Source organism: Triticum aestivum, chromosome 1D (assembly GCF_018294505.1).
Source record: "Triticum aestivum cultivar Chinese Spring chromosome 1D, IWGSC CS RefSeq v2.1, whole genome shotgun sequence".
Lineage (NCBI taxonomy): Eukaryota > Viridiplantae > Streptophyta > Magnoliopsida > Poales > Poaceae > Triticum > Triticum aestivum.
Genome location: NC_057796.1, coordinates 349,703,873 through 349,720,038, shown reverse-complemented (window position 1 = coordinate 349,720,038; position 16,166 = coordinate 349,703,873). Strand labels below are relative to the sequence as shown.

The 16,166-nt window shown below is 47.1% G+C and overlaps 1 protein-coding gene across 1 annotated transcript; it reads left to right on the top strand.

Annotated features, from left to right (window-relative positions):
* Positions 1-5,425: 5,425 nt before the first annotated feature.
* LOC123181992 (1-deoxy-D-xylulose-5-phosphate synthase 1, chloroplastic) lies at positions 5,426-9,816 on the top strand. The gene is made up of 8 exons (XM_044594415.1): positions 5,426-5,886; positions 6,073-6,372; positions 6,534-6,684; positions 6,787-7,058; positions 7,865-8,138; positions 8,219-8,808; positions 8,893-9,177; positions 9,300-9,816. Exons 1-8 carry the CDS (start codon positions 5,782-5,784, stop codon positions 9,459-9,461), a joined length of 2,139 nt encoding a protein of 712 aa, XP_044450350.1. The 5' UTR covers positions 5,426-5,781; the 3' UTR covers positions 9,462-9,816.
* Positions 9,817-16,166: the final 6,350 nt, after the last annotated feature.

Sequence of the window (16,166 nt, the reverse complement as noted above, 5' to 3'; positions counted from 1 at the left end):
ACTTACGAGAGTGAGATCTGATAGATATGATAAGATAATATTTTTGGTATTTTTATGATAAAGATGCAAAGTAAAATAGAAGGCAATAAAAATAACTAAGTGTTGGAAGATTAATATGATGGGAAATAGACCCGGGGGCCATAGGTTTCACTAGTGGCTTCTCTCAAGAGCATAAGTATTACGGTGGGTGAACAAATTACTGTTGAGCAATTGATAGAATTGAGCATAGTTATGAGAATATCTAGGTATGATCATGTATATAGGCATCACGTCCGAGACAATAGACCGACTCCTGCCTGCATCTACTACTATTACTCCACACATCAACCGCTATCCAGCATGCATCTAGAGTATTAAGTTCATAAGAACAGAGTAACGATTTAAGCAAGATGACATGATGTAGAGGGATAAACTCATGCAATATGATATAAACCTCATCCTGTTATCCTCGATGGCAACAATACAATACGTGCCTTGTTGCCCCTACTGTCACTGGGAAAGGACACCGCAAGATTGAACCCAAAGCTAAGGACTTCTCCCATTGCAAGAAAGATCAATCTAGTAGGCCAAACCAAACTGATAATTCGAAGAGACTTGCAAAGATAACCAATCATACATAAAAGAATTCAGAGGAAAATCAAATATTGTTCATAGATAAACTTGATCATAAAACCACAATTCATCGGTCTCAACAAACACACCGCAAAAGAAGATTACATCGAACAGATCTCCACGAGAGAGGGGGACAACATTGTATTGAGATCCAAAAAGAGAGAAGAAGCCATCTAGCTAATAACTATGGACCCGAAGGTCTGAGGTAAACTACTCACACATCATCGGAGAGGCTATGGAGTTGATGTAGAAGCCCTCCGTGATCGATGCCCCCTCCGGTGGAGCTCCGAAAAAGGCCCCAAGATGGGATCTCACGGGTACAAAAGGTTGCGGCGGTGGAATTAGGTTTTTGGCTCCGTATCTGGTAGTTTGGGGGTACGTAGGTATATATAGGAGGAAGGAGTACGTCGGTGGAGCAACATGGGGCCCACGAGGGTGGAGGGCGCGCCTGGGGGGGGGTAGGCGCGCTCCCCTACCTCATGCCCTCTTGGTTGATGTCTTGACGTAGGGTCCAAGTCCTCTGGATCACGTTCGTTCCGAAAATCATGTTCCCGAAGGTTTCATTCCGTTTGGACTCCGTTTGATGCAAAAAAACAGCAATTTTGGGCTGGGCCTCCGATTAATAGGTTAGTCCCAAAAATAATATAAAAGTGTATAATAAAGCCCAATAATGTCCAAAACAGAATATAATATAGCATGGAACAATCAAAATTATAGATACGTTGGAGACATATCAGGATTGTTATATGATCCAATTATGTTATCATTGTTGAGAGAATTTGCACTAGTGAAAGTATGAACCCTAGCACTTGTTTCCAAGCATTGCAATACTGTTTCGCTCACTTTTATTACTAGTTACCATGCTGTTTTTATATTTTCAGATTACAAAAACCTATATCTACTATCCATACTACACTTGTATCACCATCTCTTCGCCGAACTAGTGCACCTATACAATTTACCATTGTATTGGGTGTGTTGGGGACACAAGAGACTCTTTGTTATTTGGTCGCAAGGTTGTTTGAGAGAGACCATCTTCATCCTACGCCTCCCACGGATTGATAAACCTTAGATCATCTGCCTGAGGGAAAATTGGTATTGTCCTACAAAACTCAACGCTTGGAGGCCCAACACGAGTCTACAAGAAGAAGGTTGCGTAGTAGACATCAATCTTCCCCCAAATAAACCGGCTAACATCAACTACAAGATTTAATCAACACTACTAGTCACCCACAGGTACCAATCTGAGGTTTTGATACAAAGTTTGAACACAAGATATGAACTAGGGTTTGAGATGAGATGGTGGTGTTGAAGATGTTGATGAAGATTGGTCTCCCTAATTATGAGAGGGTTGTTGGTGATGATGATGACTTTGATTTCCCCCTCCGGGAGGGAAGTTCCCCCGGCGGAATCGCTCCGCTGGAGGGCAAAAGTGCTCTTGCGCAAGTTCCGCCTTGAGACAGCAGCGATCCGCCCCGAAAGTCCTCTCCTTATTTTTTTTCTAGGTCAAAAGACCTTACGTACCAGAAGATGCGCATCGGAGGGTAGGCCAGGGCCCCCACTACCCACCAGGGCGTGCCTGGAGGGTGTGGCGCGCCCTGGTGCCTTGTGGGCACCTGGGTGGCCCCCTCTGGCAGTTCTTTTCTCCAATATTTATTATATATTCCAAAATAATTCTCAGTAAAATTTCAACTTATTTGGAGATGTGCAGAATAGGTATCTTTGATATAGTTTTTTCAGGTCCAGAATTCCAGCTGCCGGTATTCTCCCTCTTTGTGTAAAGCTTGCATATTATGAGAGAAAAGGCATTAGAATTACTCCCAAAAGTATTATATTGCATAAAAACACTATAAATAACAGTAGGAAAGCATGATGCAAAATGGACGTATCACCCTCCAAAAGGAAATAGATATTGTTGATGATGAACTCCTTGTTCTTGTGCTTCAAAATATAGTCTCCTCGACACTCAAACACTCTCTCACAAATTTGGCTATGTGGTAGGAGAGGAATTGGAGTGGAAAACAACTTGGGGAGGCTAGAGATCAAACTTGTAGAGTTGGAGTAGAAACCATTGATCTAAGCACAAAAATAGGTGGTTCTCTCTCAGAAAATGGATATGGGAAGTGTAAGCTTTGAACTGGTTGCTCTTTGAGAGTTGGTGGACGAGTGGGGGCTATTTATAACCCTAAAAATCCAACTGTTACCCACCTTTATGTACACTTCGGTGGGACCGGATGAAACCACTCGGTGAGACCTACCTATACCAAAGGTTTGAACTTTAGGATTTCCAGGGGCGGATGAAAACTCTTGATCGGACCGAGTCAAGCTGATCTAAGCACTTTCCACACTTTGGTATCACCGACTGAAACCAACCGGAAAGTTTGATCGAATTTCAGTTTACGACATAAGGTTGGCAAGTTCTCTTCGGTTGGACCAAAGGGCCAACTCGATGAAACTGAAATGCTAGGGTTTCGGTGTGGCTATGTCAAGTGTATCTCGATGAGTCCGGCTGGATGTGTTACAGTGGGGACAGATATGGAATTTAGGTTTTTTTGTTGGAGCAATATCTCTAAGCACTTGAGCAGTTAGACCATCATCAGAACCTGGTCCCCTTTTAATAGTATTGGCTTCCCTATGGACTCGATGTGATCTTGGATCACTTAACCAAAAAATGTAGAGTCTTGAATCTTTGCTAACACATGTCCTTTGCATTTTGAGGGGTCCACATTCACATCCCATTGCCATACTTATATTGAACTTTCCTGAAATATTCTCTGAGTAGGCATTAGTGCAATGATGTATATGTTGTTATGGATTACCAAAATCACCTGGGGATTAGTTACACTTTCAGATGCTATATGTTATAATTAATTTTCATGACCTGCATGTCATGGTAGAACATGATGGCCGGATCCATATGATTGTTACTTTTATGACCCATGTGTCAAATTACATGTAATGCATTTTATTTATTACCTATAGAGATGGTGATATTGTTCATTGCAAATACATGGTGGTGACAAGTTTTGGGGTGGTGGACCCCAACGCAAAAGCCATACACGAAGGAGTTCTCCGGTGAAGAAAAGTTCAAGAAACGGGCTAAGACAGAAAAGTTCCGCCACATTAGCAAAAATAGTTTGCCACGATAGTGATTTCTGCTGCCACGACAACATGTTTCGGTGGCTTTTTCTGGTTGTCACGATGCGACCTACGATGGAACCGACAAGGGGTACTTAACCCGGACCACCAGGCTGGGAGTCAACGTGGTGAGAGGCCCCTTAGCCAAACCCCATTAGTAGCCCTTGGATCGTTCTTCAAGCTAGAAGCACCTCGGCTTGCCTGAATAGTTGATCTACTTTGGTCGCCAATCTTGAAACTGGTTCAACGAAAGCATTCCCTTGCAGTCAAGTTTTAACGCTGGACTACATCCGAGGTGACCAATACCACCTCGGTTTCTTAAAAGTGTCAAAAGAGCTTGGTCAAGCTGTACACTGGAAAAGATTTCCCGCACAGCAGGCCTGCTAGCGCGAAGTATTCCCATGCACCATCGTGATGCTTATCCAGCTTGGTTCTAACAACCCAGATCGGTCTTATCCACGGGACCACATGGCATTTGATACGTCTCGAATGTATTTATAATTTTTGATTGTTTCATGCTATTACATTATCATTTTATGTACTTTTTGTAGCAATTTATATTATTTTTTCAGACTAACCTATGAGTTTAGTACCCACTGGAAATTCATAGGAATTTTTTAGGATTCCAGTCTATAGGATTATTTTCTAGGGAAGTACTCCCTCCGTTCCTAAATATTTGTCTTTCTAGATATTTCAATAAGTGACTACATACGGAACAAAATAAGTGAATCTACACTCTAAAATATGTCTACATACATCCGTATGTGGTAGTGCATTTGAAATGTCTAGAAAGACAAATATTTAGAAACGGAGGGAGTACTTTGGATTGTGGGATTGGGCTCACCAAATTACAATTGAATCAATTCCTATGCCCTCCATTCCATAGGAATCTCAACATGAGCTCAAACCTCATTTTGTTTTTTCCTTTGAGAAGTCCAATGCATTTCCACTTTTATCTCTCTCGACTCTCTCTTATGAATCCTCTAATTTTGTGTGTGTGTGTTTTTCCTGTGCATCATCCAAAGATATCTCTTACAAAATTCTCAGTGTTTTGAAATCCTATTGGAATTCACACCATGTGAATTTTCTTCAATTCAAAGAAGCCCTGACATTCCTATAGAATTCAGTACAAAGGAATCCTTAGAAAAACTATTCCGATATGATCCAATACCATGAATCAAACAACCAACATAGAAGAAATCCTCAGTATTTTCATCCTCCAATTTCTTTATAAAAATCCTTTGAATCGAGGCAGCCCTGAAAGCCAAAGAAACTAGGCTAGCGCTACCAGCGATGCTCACAACGACACAACAAAACTAGCAGTATCATTTCTGCAGGGCGAGCTGAATTTGCCAGTGATACATTCTCTAACAGGGGCGGCCACAAGCAACCAAGGCACGATAATGTGGGAAACACTACAAGGAGGCGAAAACCCAAAAGTTATGAAAGCCCATCATTTCCTGCCCCCCTTCTTCTCTATTTTCTTCTCCGTAATTGATGTTGTCCAGCGTTAGCTCCTATCCCATTATCTTCTCGTGATGCTATGCCGAGCTGGTCCAATGGGATTCCGGATAGGTAGGCACCCATTCCGCTGCCCGGCCCCTCCCTCCCCCCTCTCTCCCCCGATCGCTCGTGCAGCGAGCGACGGACGAAAAAGTGAGCACCCAGAGAGGCTCAGGCACGCACGGCCGAACGAATACCAGCCACACGCCCACGCGCCGGGCAATGGCCTCGGTGGTCATCCGCACAGCCTATCGCCATCCGACCTCACCTCACCCCCATCCATCACCCCTCGCCACCACTATAGAACGCGCCGGGGCACACCCCTAGTCCCGGGCACGGAGCACCTCGTCACTCTCGCGCTCCACTCCCCTTCCCAGATCCCCACCCATATTCCGCATAGTGTGTCAGCCCGCCACTTGCTCTCGGCTCTTGGACGCGCTTGGGACGCTCATTTTTGGATTCACCCGCTTGCTCCCAAGCAGAGGATAGGGGGGAGTTGAGCCGTTGCAATCTTGAGAAGGAGAAACAATGGCGCTCTCGTCGACCTTCTCCCTCCCGCGGGGCTTCCTCGGCGTGCTGCCTCAGGAGCACCATTTCGCTCCCGCCGTCGAGCTCCACGCCAGGCCTCTCAAGGTTAGCAGTCAGCATACGCCTCCTCTGCTCTTCTCTCGCCATGCCCGGTTCTTCTCTGTTCTTGTTCTTGCCGGTTCGAGTAATTCGACGGCCGCTAGCTAGTGCTCTGTTCATGCTCGTCTTCTTTGCAAACTGTAATCGTTGCTGCTGTCGCCATGGCCAATGCTGGATCGATTTGGCGAGCAGACGCCGAGGAGGAGGTCGTACGGCATTTCTGCGTCGCTGTCGGAGAGGGAAGCAGAGTACCACTCGCAGCGGCCGCCGACGCCGCTGCTGGACACCGTCAACTACCCCATCCACATGAAGAACCTGTCCCTCAAGGAGCTGCAGCAGCTCTCCGACGAGCTGCGCTCCGACGTCATCTTCCACGTCTCCAAGACCGGCGGCCACCTCGGGTCCAGCCTGGGCGTCGTCGAGCTCACCGTCGCGCTGCACTACGTCTTCAACACCCCGCAAGACAAGCTCCTCTGGGACGTCGGCCACCAGGTAATTAAGCAAGCTCGACAAATTAACAATGCACACCTGGCCTACCGAGTGATCCGCCGGCGTGCCCCGGATTGGGGTAACGTGCCCGCGCCATGTGAGGTGCTGCGCAGCTCGGAGACCGACGGATTGATGGATCGTGCGGTTTTGTTTATTCGATGCAGTCGTACCCGCACAAGATTCTGACGGGGCGGCGCGATAAGATGCCGACGATGCGGCAGACCAACGGCCTGTCCGGCTTCGTCAAGCGCTCCGAGAGCGAGTACGACAGCTTCGGCACCGGCCACAGCTCCACCACCATCTCCGCCGCCCTCGGTAACCAACCATCTCTGCATCTGATTATGAAGCACTTAATCTGCTCGTGAAAAATCTGCAGTGAACGGAAGTGGTAATCAAGTGTGTGCTTGTGCTTGTCAGGGATGGCCGTCGGGAGGGACCTCAAGGGCGCCAAGAACAACGTGGTGGCGGTGATTGGGGACGGGGCCATGACGGCCGGGCAGGCGTACGAGGCGATGAACAACGCCGGGTACCTCGACTCGGACATGATCGTCATCCTCAACGACAACAAGCAGGTGTCGCTGCCGACGGCGACGCTCGACGGGCCGGCGCCGCCGGTGGGCGCGCTCAGCGGCGCCCTCAGCAAGCTGCAGTCCAGCCGGCCGCTCAGGGAGCTGAGGGAGGTGGCCAAGGTACAGCCTCACAAAATGCACCTCCTACACTGCACACTCCATAGATAGTACGGCAAAAGCCACGTTGACTTGAAAGCAGTGGTGTGAATCAAATTCCAACTTGCTGCGTGATTAGGTTTGTTAATGTTAAAAAAACGAGATAACAAGTCGTGTGCGCATGTTTCAACTAAAAACTACAAACAAATTGGAAACAGTGGATGAAATGACAGGCAAATCAGCATCAGAGCAACAGTTTTTAAAATCGAACCAAACGTGTCAGTGTCGCCGTGGGAGTACGCCTCCGACTTTTAAATCTTAAAACTTTTGTATGGTACATGCCAAAACTAGCTGTTTTCTTCCAGATGCAGCGCACGCATACTCTATCAGTGCCAGGTGTAGTGCATGTCTCTAGCTATTTATCCACCAGAAATGGCGATGAAACCTAGAGTAGCATATCTAGTGCTGCCCACTAGCGTTTTTGTCCTCAACAAAAGAGCTCAGTTCAGAGACGGGAGTATCTTAACAAGCGATGTGGCTTATAATTTTAAAAACAAGTGACGTGGCGCAAGCACAATCTGACAGCAAGGACAGAGGTGTATCTCTTTTCTAATCCTCCTGGATTTGAGTCGACTGAGTAGTTTATCTTCACTTCAAATCTGATCACTTGACAGCTCAAATTGATAATGTTACTGGGCTGTCTGGGCTGGTCATATTCCTTTTGTAAACTAGGCGGCCCTAACTAAACGGTATTTCAGTGCTGGGCCGAACGGAAGGAAAATGGCCCAGATATTTAACTGATTTTCCCGCGTGTTCTGTCTGCTCATCAGGGAGTGACGAAGCAAATCGGCGGGTCGGTGCACGAGATCGCGGCCAAGGTGGACGAGTACGCCCGCGGCATGATCAGCGGCTCCGGGTCGTCGCTCTTCGAGGAGCTCGGGCTCTACTACATCGGCCCCGTCGACGGCCACAACATCGACGACCTCATCACCATCCTCCGGGAGGTCAAGGGCACCAAGACCACCGGGCCCGTGCTCATCCATGTCATCACCGAGAAAGGCCGTGGCTACCCCTACGCCGAGCGAGCCTCCGACAAGTACCACGGTAGGTAACATACATGGATGGATCATATGGATCATATATAGGGGAGGTTAATTAGTGTGTGTGATTGATCCATGGCGCAGGCGTGGCCAAGTTCGATCCGGCGACGGGGAAGCAGTTCAAGGTTCCGGCCAAGACGCTGTCCTACACCAACTACTTCGCGGAGGCGCTCATAGCCGAGGCGGAGCAGGACAGCAAGATCGTGGCCATCCACGCGGCCATGGGGGGCGGCACGGGGCTCAACTACTTCCTCCGCCGCTTCCCCAACCGGTGCTTCGACGTCGGGATCGCGGAGCAGCACGCCGTCACCTTCGCCGCCGGCCTGGCCTGCGAGGGGCTCAAGCCCTTCTGCGCCATCTACTCCTCTTTCCTGCAGAGAGGCTACGACCAGGTGGTGCACGACGTGGACCTCCAGAAGCTCCCGGTGAGGTTCGCCATGGACAGGGCGGGGCTGGTCGGCGCCGACGGGCCCACCCACTGCGGGGCCTTCGACGTGGCGTTCATGGCGTGCCTCCCCAACATGGTCGTCATGGCCCCGTCCGACGAGGCCGAGCTGCTGAACATGGTCGCCACCGCCGCGGCCATCGACGACCGCCCCTCGTGCTTCCGCTATCCGAGGGGCAACGGCATCGGCGTCCCGTTGCCGGAAAACTACAAAGGCACTGCCATCGAGGTGCGTTTCGATCTCGAGTTCATAACTCCGAGAGCAAATTAGAGACTGTACGCCACTGACGACTGATCTACGTATGTTTGGCAGGTCGGCAAAGGCAGGATCATGATCGAGGGCGAGAGGGTGGCGCTGCTGGGGTACGGGTCGGCGGTGCAGTACTGCATGGCCGCCTCGTCCATCGTGGCGCAGCACGGCCTCAGGGTCACCGTCGCCGACGCCAGGTTCTGCAAGCCGTTGGACCACGCCCTCATCAGGAGCCTCGCCAAGTCCCACGAGGTGATCATCACCGTCGAGGAAGGCTCCATCGGCGGCTTCGGCTCACACGTGGCTCAGTTCATGGCCCTGGACGGCCTTCTCGACGGCAAACTTAAGGTAATCGATCGATCAAAGCAACATTGTCAATTGGTCAGACAGACAGACAGACGGACAGAAATGTCAGAAACAAACACTGATGGTGTAAGTGACTGACGATGAATTTTCTTTGGGTTGTGCAGTGGCGGCCGGTGGTGCTCCCCGACAAGTACATCGACCATGGATCACCGGCCGATCAGCTGGTGGAGGCCGGGCTGACGCCGTCGCACATCGCCGCGACGGTGTTCAACATCCTGGGGCAGGCAAGAGAGGCCCTCGCGATCATGACGGTGCAGAATGCCTAGAGCCAGTGTGCTGCCTCCTATAGAGAACCTTGTACATTTTGGTCGTTAGGTGATTCAGAGAGATTAGTCGGCGTCAGAAAATTAAATGATCCTGATCAGGGGAAACGTTGGTAGTTTTCGTTCTTTGGTGCACTGACGTTGATGTACATGGTTAATTGTTCGTGGAGTGGACACGTACGTTGTCTTTGTATCTTTGAAATGTGTACGTATGTTCATAGATTCTTGACGACTAGGACCCGCTTATACAGGGAGCACGAGTCGCTGTTGTTTGGAATTATGATGCTTTCTGTATATTTTTTTAAGAACCGGGGCAAGCTTTGTATTTTCTATTAATTAAGAAGAATCTTGTTGCCTAGTTTTTGTTGTGTGAAAATGATCCAGATCTATTCTCAAAGTTCAGCCAAAGTATAAAGAATCTCAAACATAATAAAAATCACATTGAGATTCCAAGAACCCCCTAACAACCATTACTGCCGCCAGAACGAGCCACCGACGCGCCGCTGTCGCCTCTCCCCTACCGGAGCCGGCTTGACCTTGTCGATGAGAGACGGAAAGTTTTCGTGCACGTGCCCCTAAGGACCAGCGCCCTGGAACCGCAGTCGTCGCCATTGAACCATTGCATAGATCTGAAGCACCTGATTCCAAATCTCGCTACAAAAGGAGAAACCCTAACCTCGCCGCCCCAAAGAGACGGCAATAATCTACACCGGAGCTCCGTCGACTACGTTCAGATGAACGAATGGGAGCAGGATCGGAGCCCGGAAGACAAACTCGAAGAAGTAGCGTTGCCATCCGCTCGAGCACCACACCTGCGAGTACTAAAAAAACCCTAACCTAAACTACTAACCGGAGCGGAGGCACCGGGATTCCCCTCCTTGCCACCGGCCGCCGGAGCAACAGGCAGAGGGGAGGGGAATCCACGGGCTCGCTGGTGAAGTTTGGAGGGGAGAGTTTGACCTAGCCAACTAGGGTTAGGGAAGGAAAACAAGAATAGACAATATTGTTGCCTAGTTAATTATGAAAAAAATGAACGACGACACAACCAAGACCAAAGCCCACTAGCACCGAATGCAAAACGCAACCGAAGACACCGAACAAACACACACGCAGTGGCGAAGCTTGACTAAATTCTTTTGGGGGAGGGGGTGGGGGCACATAGAATATATAAGCTCTCTATCTCTCGAATATTTATGCCTGCATGTGCCAAACCTGAGGGAGGTGGCTCCCCAACAATACACTAAGCTCCGTCATTGCACACACATGGACCAGTGGGGAACTTATCGCGAACAAGTCATCCACCCAATACTACCGAATAGAAGAAGTTGTGACTTCCATGGGAGGAGCACACATGAACTTGGACGCTTCCATGGAAGTGAAGAAGCCAACACTACACAAAACCTAGCGCCAAACGGGATGCCCAACCAACATCAAAGACAAGCTCGTTACCCACACAACACAAGGCGAACACCCGGCCCTCGATATTGCACTAGTAGAAAAAGGGCCTATTGTCCCGGTTCGTGAGGGCCTTCTGTCCCGGTTTGTGAACCGGGACTAAAAGGCCGTTACTAATGCCCTTGGCCTTTAGTCCCGGTTCTTACACGAACCGGGACAGAAGGTCCTCCACGTGGCCGCTGCGGCCAGCCCAGGACGGAGGGCCTTTGGTCCCGGTTGGTGACACCAACCGGGACCAATAGACATCCACGCATCAGCATTTCAGGGGCTGGGGTTTTTGTTTTTTTTAAGGAGGGGGGGTTAGGGGGTTTTGGGGGGTTAATTTAGGTTGTTATTAGGTAGCTATTAGAGAGAAGTGTCCTCTCTTATATCTCCGTGCTTGGTTTACCAACGCTACGTACTGCTATGCCTAAACATGGCTTAGATTGAAGTGAAGGCAACATGTGCTGCATGTCGAAAGTAATACTAATCCTAACTTGATCAAGTTTGGATTGTACTACTTTCGACACGCACCACATGCATGTTGCCTTCACTTCAATCCAATCCATGTTCATTTCACCCGCTGATATATAATAACTCTTCATGCATGCATCATGCATCATCATATATAATAACAAGTCCTACTAATCATCATCATGCAACTTCTACTCGTTATTAATAACAAGTCATACGATCATCATCCTCACAGTTATCGAACCAACCCTACTTAATTGTTCTTAGCACATGATCATCAGTATTAGGTAGGACCGAAATACCCTCTTTAAGGTAAAATAGCATAAAACAATATAGACCCTGACTCTCCATTATGGAGAATGGAGATCATCTTGTCTCCAATTCTTGCGCCTCGCTTCCTTTTGCTTCCAAGAACCTCCTTGCGACTGTCCATACATTTTTTCCATTCTTTGATTTGCATGTCTCCACTTCTTTTAGAAATTCGGTATGGACAGTTGAGATTCGTAGGATGACCTGGTTGTATATTCAAAACATCAAGCCTACCATTCTGATACATCAAATGAGGCACACAATCCTCTGGGATTATCTGTTGAAAAACATAGTAATAACTTCATAGTTAGCAATGATGTACTAGTTTTAGAACTATGCAAAATATGCACGGATGTCGTAATAGTAAGAAATCTTACCAGGGTATCTCCATAGTAGTTACCGTAGTTCAACACGTGCACTAGTGGCACGTATTGACCATAATGTTGAGGAGTTTGATTGTAGATATTGTAATTCTCAATATCAGTACAAAATCCGACCAGATGAGTTTTCTCCTTATAAGATAACTCAGAGCCATCGGTGTAGTAGGTTCTGTCTACCATGTTCCGCACATTGTTTGAACAATCAAAATAAGCTGTCAATGAAAATAAGCTGTCAACTATTTTGAAATGAACAATATAAATTAGCTAATAACTATGTTTGAGAAACTCACATCGCGGTAGAATTGGAGGCGTATCAACAAGGACCCAAATGTCCATATTGTCTTGCTCGATGTCAGGATCACCAAGATCCATGGTGACAAGCATACCCTCATCAAAACCATACATCTTGCAAAATGCTTCCCAATTTTTGCAACCAAAATGGGTTACGCTCTCAGAATTATACAGCTTTACTTCAAAATCTATATCATGATGGGTCCTTAGGTGAATTTTCTTTGTTTCCATACTTTCATGGTCTTCAAAACCCATCCTCTCCAAGACGTAGCGTCTTGCATGGCATGGGATAAGCTAGCCGAATTGTAAAAGATGAAAAGTACACGTTGAAATAGTTGAAGTCGTGCTTAATTACAAAAAAATAACACTTGTCGTCGTTGCGTACCGTTTCAACATCGAAGGTCTCCTCCAGCTTAATACTGAAGCGCCGATCTTCGTCCAGGTGAGGCCTGTCGCACTCCCCCGGGAGACTTTCGTCGTCCGAGTACGACATTTTCTATGTTCATAATTCAAATATTAAACATCTACAATTAAATATATGTACTAAAAAACCTAACTTAGATCATTATTATTCATCACGGGTTGACTATCGGTTTGTCGAGTCTTTTCTTGAAAACTCTCAGCTCGCGTGGTGTATACATTCGACCGTTGGTGATGGTCGCTCCTCCCTTTGTCCCCGTGTGCATTACACCAAAATGTCTAGCACACGGGAACAAAGGAGAAGCGACCCCCACGACAACAGTTGGGATTCTTCGTCCTCTCATATATATATGGTGGAACTCTCCCTCACTAATTCCTCTCTGACATTTGCGACCGTCGGTGATGGTAGCTCCTCCTTTCGTTCTCGAGTGCATTACACCAAATTGTCTAGCACATGGGAACGAAGGAGAAGCTACCCCCACGACAATAGTCGGGATTCTTCGTCCTCTCATATATGGTGGAGACTCGACAGACTTACAGTCAACCCGAAATATCGTTTAATTATCTTTCTAAAAGAGGATTTGGCTGGTCTCACCTCGATGTCGGAGGGGGCGGTGACGGGGACGACGGCGGGGATGATGGAGGGGTCGGGGGCTCCTAGATTTCTGCGAAAACAAAAACCCTATAAGCTATCAACTAATCATAGTGCTCTCCAATTTTAGCATTCAAAGTAGGATCGGAGTAGTTTTCCACTTTGAGCATTCAATAAGCAAAATCAAATCACAAAATAAAGTAGTATCCAAATTAGGATGCATTCAATTATAAGCAAAACTACATCATCTCCATGCGTCCGTACATCGTCGAATATTATCACTAATACACCTCGAATACTATCATACATATAGCATCGCTAGTACAGCTAGAACAGTAGCGCCCGACGGGTATCGGCGCGGGCGGTGGACACCCAAAGGGACGGAACCATCACAGGATCATAGCTCCAGTGAGATCCCTGAAGAACCTGCCAGGTATTGTCGAACCTGCCCTCCAACGCAACCATGTAGCGACGGACGTGCTGGTCCTCCTCGCTGACACGGTGACGTACCACCTCCGCGGTGTCCGGAAGCCTCGGCACCGTCACTGGCCCACGCGAGCGCCACCAAACAAGGATCGGGTCAAGGACGGGCCGGTTCCTCACCAACCTACGCCCACTGGAAGGTAGCACCTCCCAAAACCAGCCCGGCGGAGCCCAGTCCCGGACATGGCCCCTTTGATCAAGCCGGCCTCCTCCGCCGAGTCGACGACGAGGATGCGGGATAGGCATCGTCGACGTCGATGCGGGAATAATTGCTTTAACTAAAAAAACAAACTAGTTCTATTAATTTCCTTGCTAAAAATAAACTACTTCTATAGTAAAATAAACTAGTTTTGTTAAATCAACTAGTTCAACTACTAATTAAGCACTTACTATAAATAAAATAAAGTAGTTTTATTAATTAATCAACTAGTTCAACTACTAAGCACTTACTATAAATAAATAAAATAAAGTAGTTCTTACTAAAAATAAACAACTTCTATATATAGTAAAATTTAATAAAATAGTTCTATTAATTAATCGACTAGTTCAACTACTAAGCACTTACTATAAATATATAAAATAAAGTAGTTCTTACTAAAAATAAACTACTTCTATATATAGTAAAATTTAATAAAATAGTTTTATTAAATCAACTAGCTAGTTCAACTACTAAGCACTAACCTAAAATCATATAGCTACATTATATTGATACATACATAGTTCTATAAAATTGTATGAACATTATATTCATACATACATAGCCACATCCATTCATCATATAGCTACCACATACATATATATATATACATTATATATATGAAAATATGCAATGAACAAAAAATAATACAAATTATATATGAAAAAAATAAACAGAGCCGTGGCGTGGCGGCGGCTCACATCGGGCGACGGAGGGCGACGGCGTGGGCGGCGGAGGGCGACGGCGTGGGTGGCGGAGGGCGACGGCGACCGCGGCAGGCCGGGGGCGGAGGGCGACGGTGACGTACGGGCGACGACTCGGGGGCGCGCGGCGGAGGCCGACGGCGACGGCGGCGGGGGGCGGAGGACGACGGCGACGGGCGATGGCGTGGGCTCGGGGGCACGGGCGACGGCGGCGTAGATCGAGCTCGCGGCGTCGTCGGGCGGGGGGAAACTGGCGATGGAAATCTGAAAATTTCCTAAGTGCTGGCTTATATAGCAAAGGCTTTGGTCCCGGTTCAACGCACAAACCGGAACCAATACCCACCCTTTGGTCCCGGTTGGTGGCACCAACCGGGACCAAAGGCCTCTTTTCACCAGCGCAAAGGGCGGGAAGCAGAGGGCTTTGGTCCCGGTTGGTGGCACCAACCGGGACCAAAGGGGAGCATTGGTTCCGGTTGGAGCCACCAACCGGGATTAATGTGCTCGCGCGATGCGGTGGGAAGTTTAGCCCCACCTCGCTAGCTGAGAGAGCTCAGCACCTGTTTATAAGCTGCGTTGCAGCTCAGGTGCTGAGCTCTTCTCTAATATGCAGGCATTACATGCCTACCTTTTGTCACTGCCATGTTGGGCCTATTGGGCCTGCGGGCCTGCATCCTCGCCCATGTGCAGATGGGTTTCTAGTCGTATGCAGGCCGTGTGGCCCATTAGGCGGCATTTTTTTTTATTTTTTCCAGTATTTTTTGTTTTTTGAATTATTTATTTTCTTTTGATTTTTGCTTTATTTTTTTATTCTTTTTGCTTTTAGCTCAGAATAATTATAAACTTTCTGTTACTCCATTAGTTTCCAAATTTGAATAGTTTAAATTTTATACGGAAACTCGTCTGTTACAAAGGATTTCATTTTTTAAAACTTATTTGAACTCCTGACTTTTTGTGTGTTCAAAATGCACCATTCAAAGCCACATCATCATTTTTCAATCCTTTCTGACTTCATTTGTTATTTTTCATGCATTTACTAATTATTTTGAGCTATAAGACCCTAAAATTGTAAAGCATTTCAAATGAACTCCGAAAAGGTTGAAAGTTGGCATGATATCATCATTTCATCCACATAGCATGTGCAAGAAAGTTGAGAGGGTTATGGCAAAAACTGGATGCACTTCGTGTACAAAACGGACAATCTCTTTCAAAGTATCAGGATTTCATCCGGAAACTCGTCTGTTACAAAGGGATTTCATTTTTTAAAACTTATTTGAACTCCTGACTTTTTGTGTGTTCAAAATGCACCATTCAAAGCCACATCATCATTTTTCAATCCTTTCTGACTTCATTTGTTATTTTTCATGCATTTAATAATTATTTTAAGCTATAAGACCCTAAAATTGAAAAGCATTTCAAATGAACTCT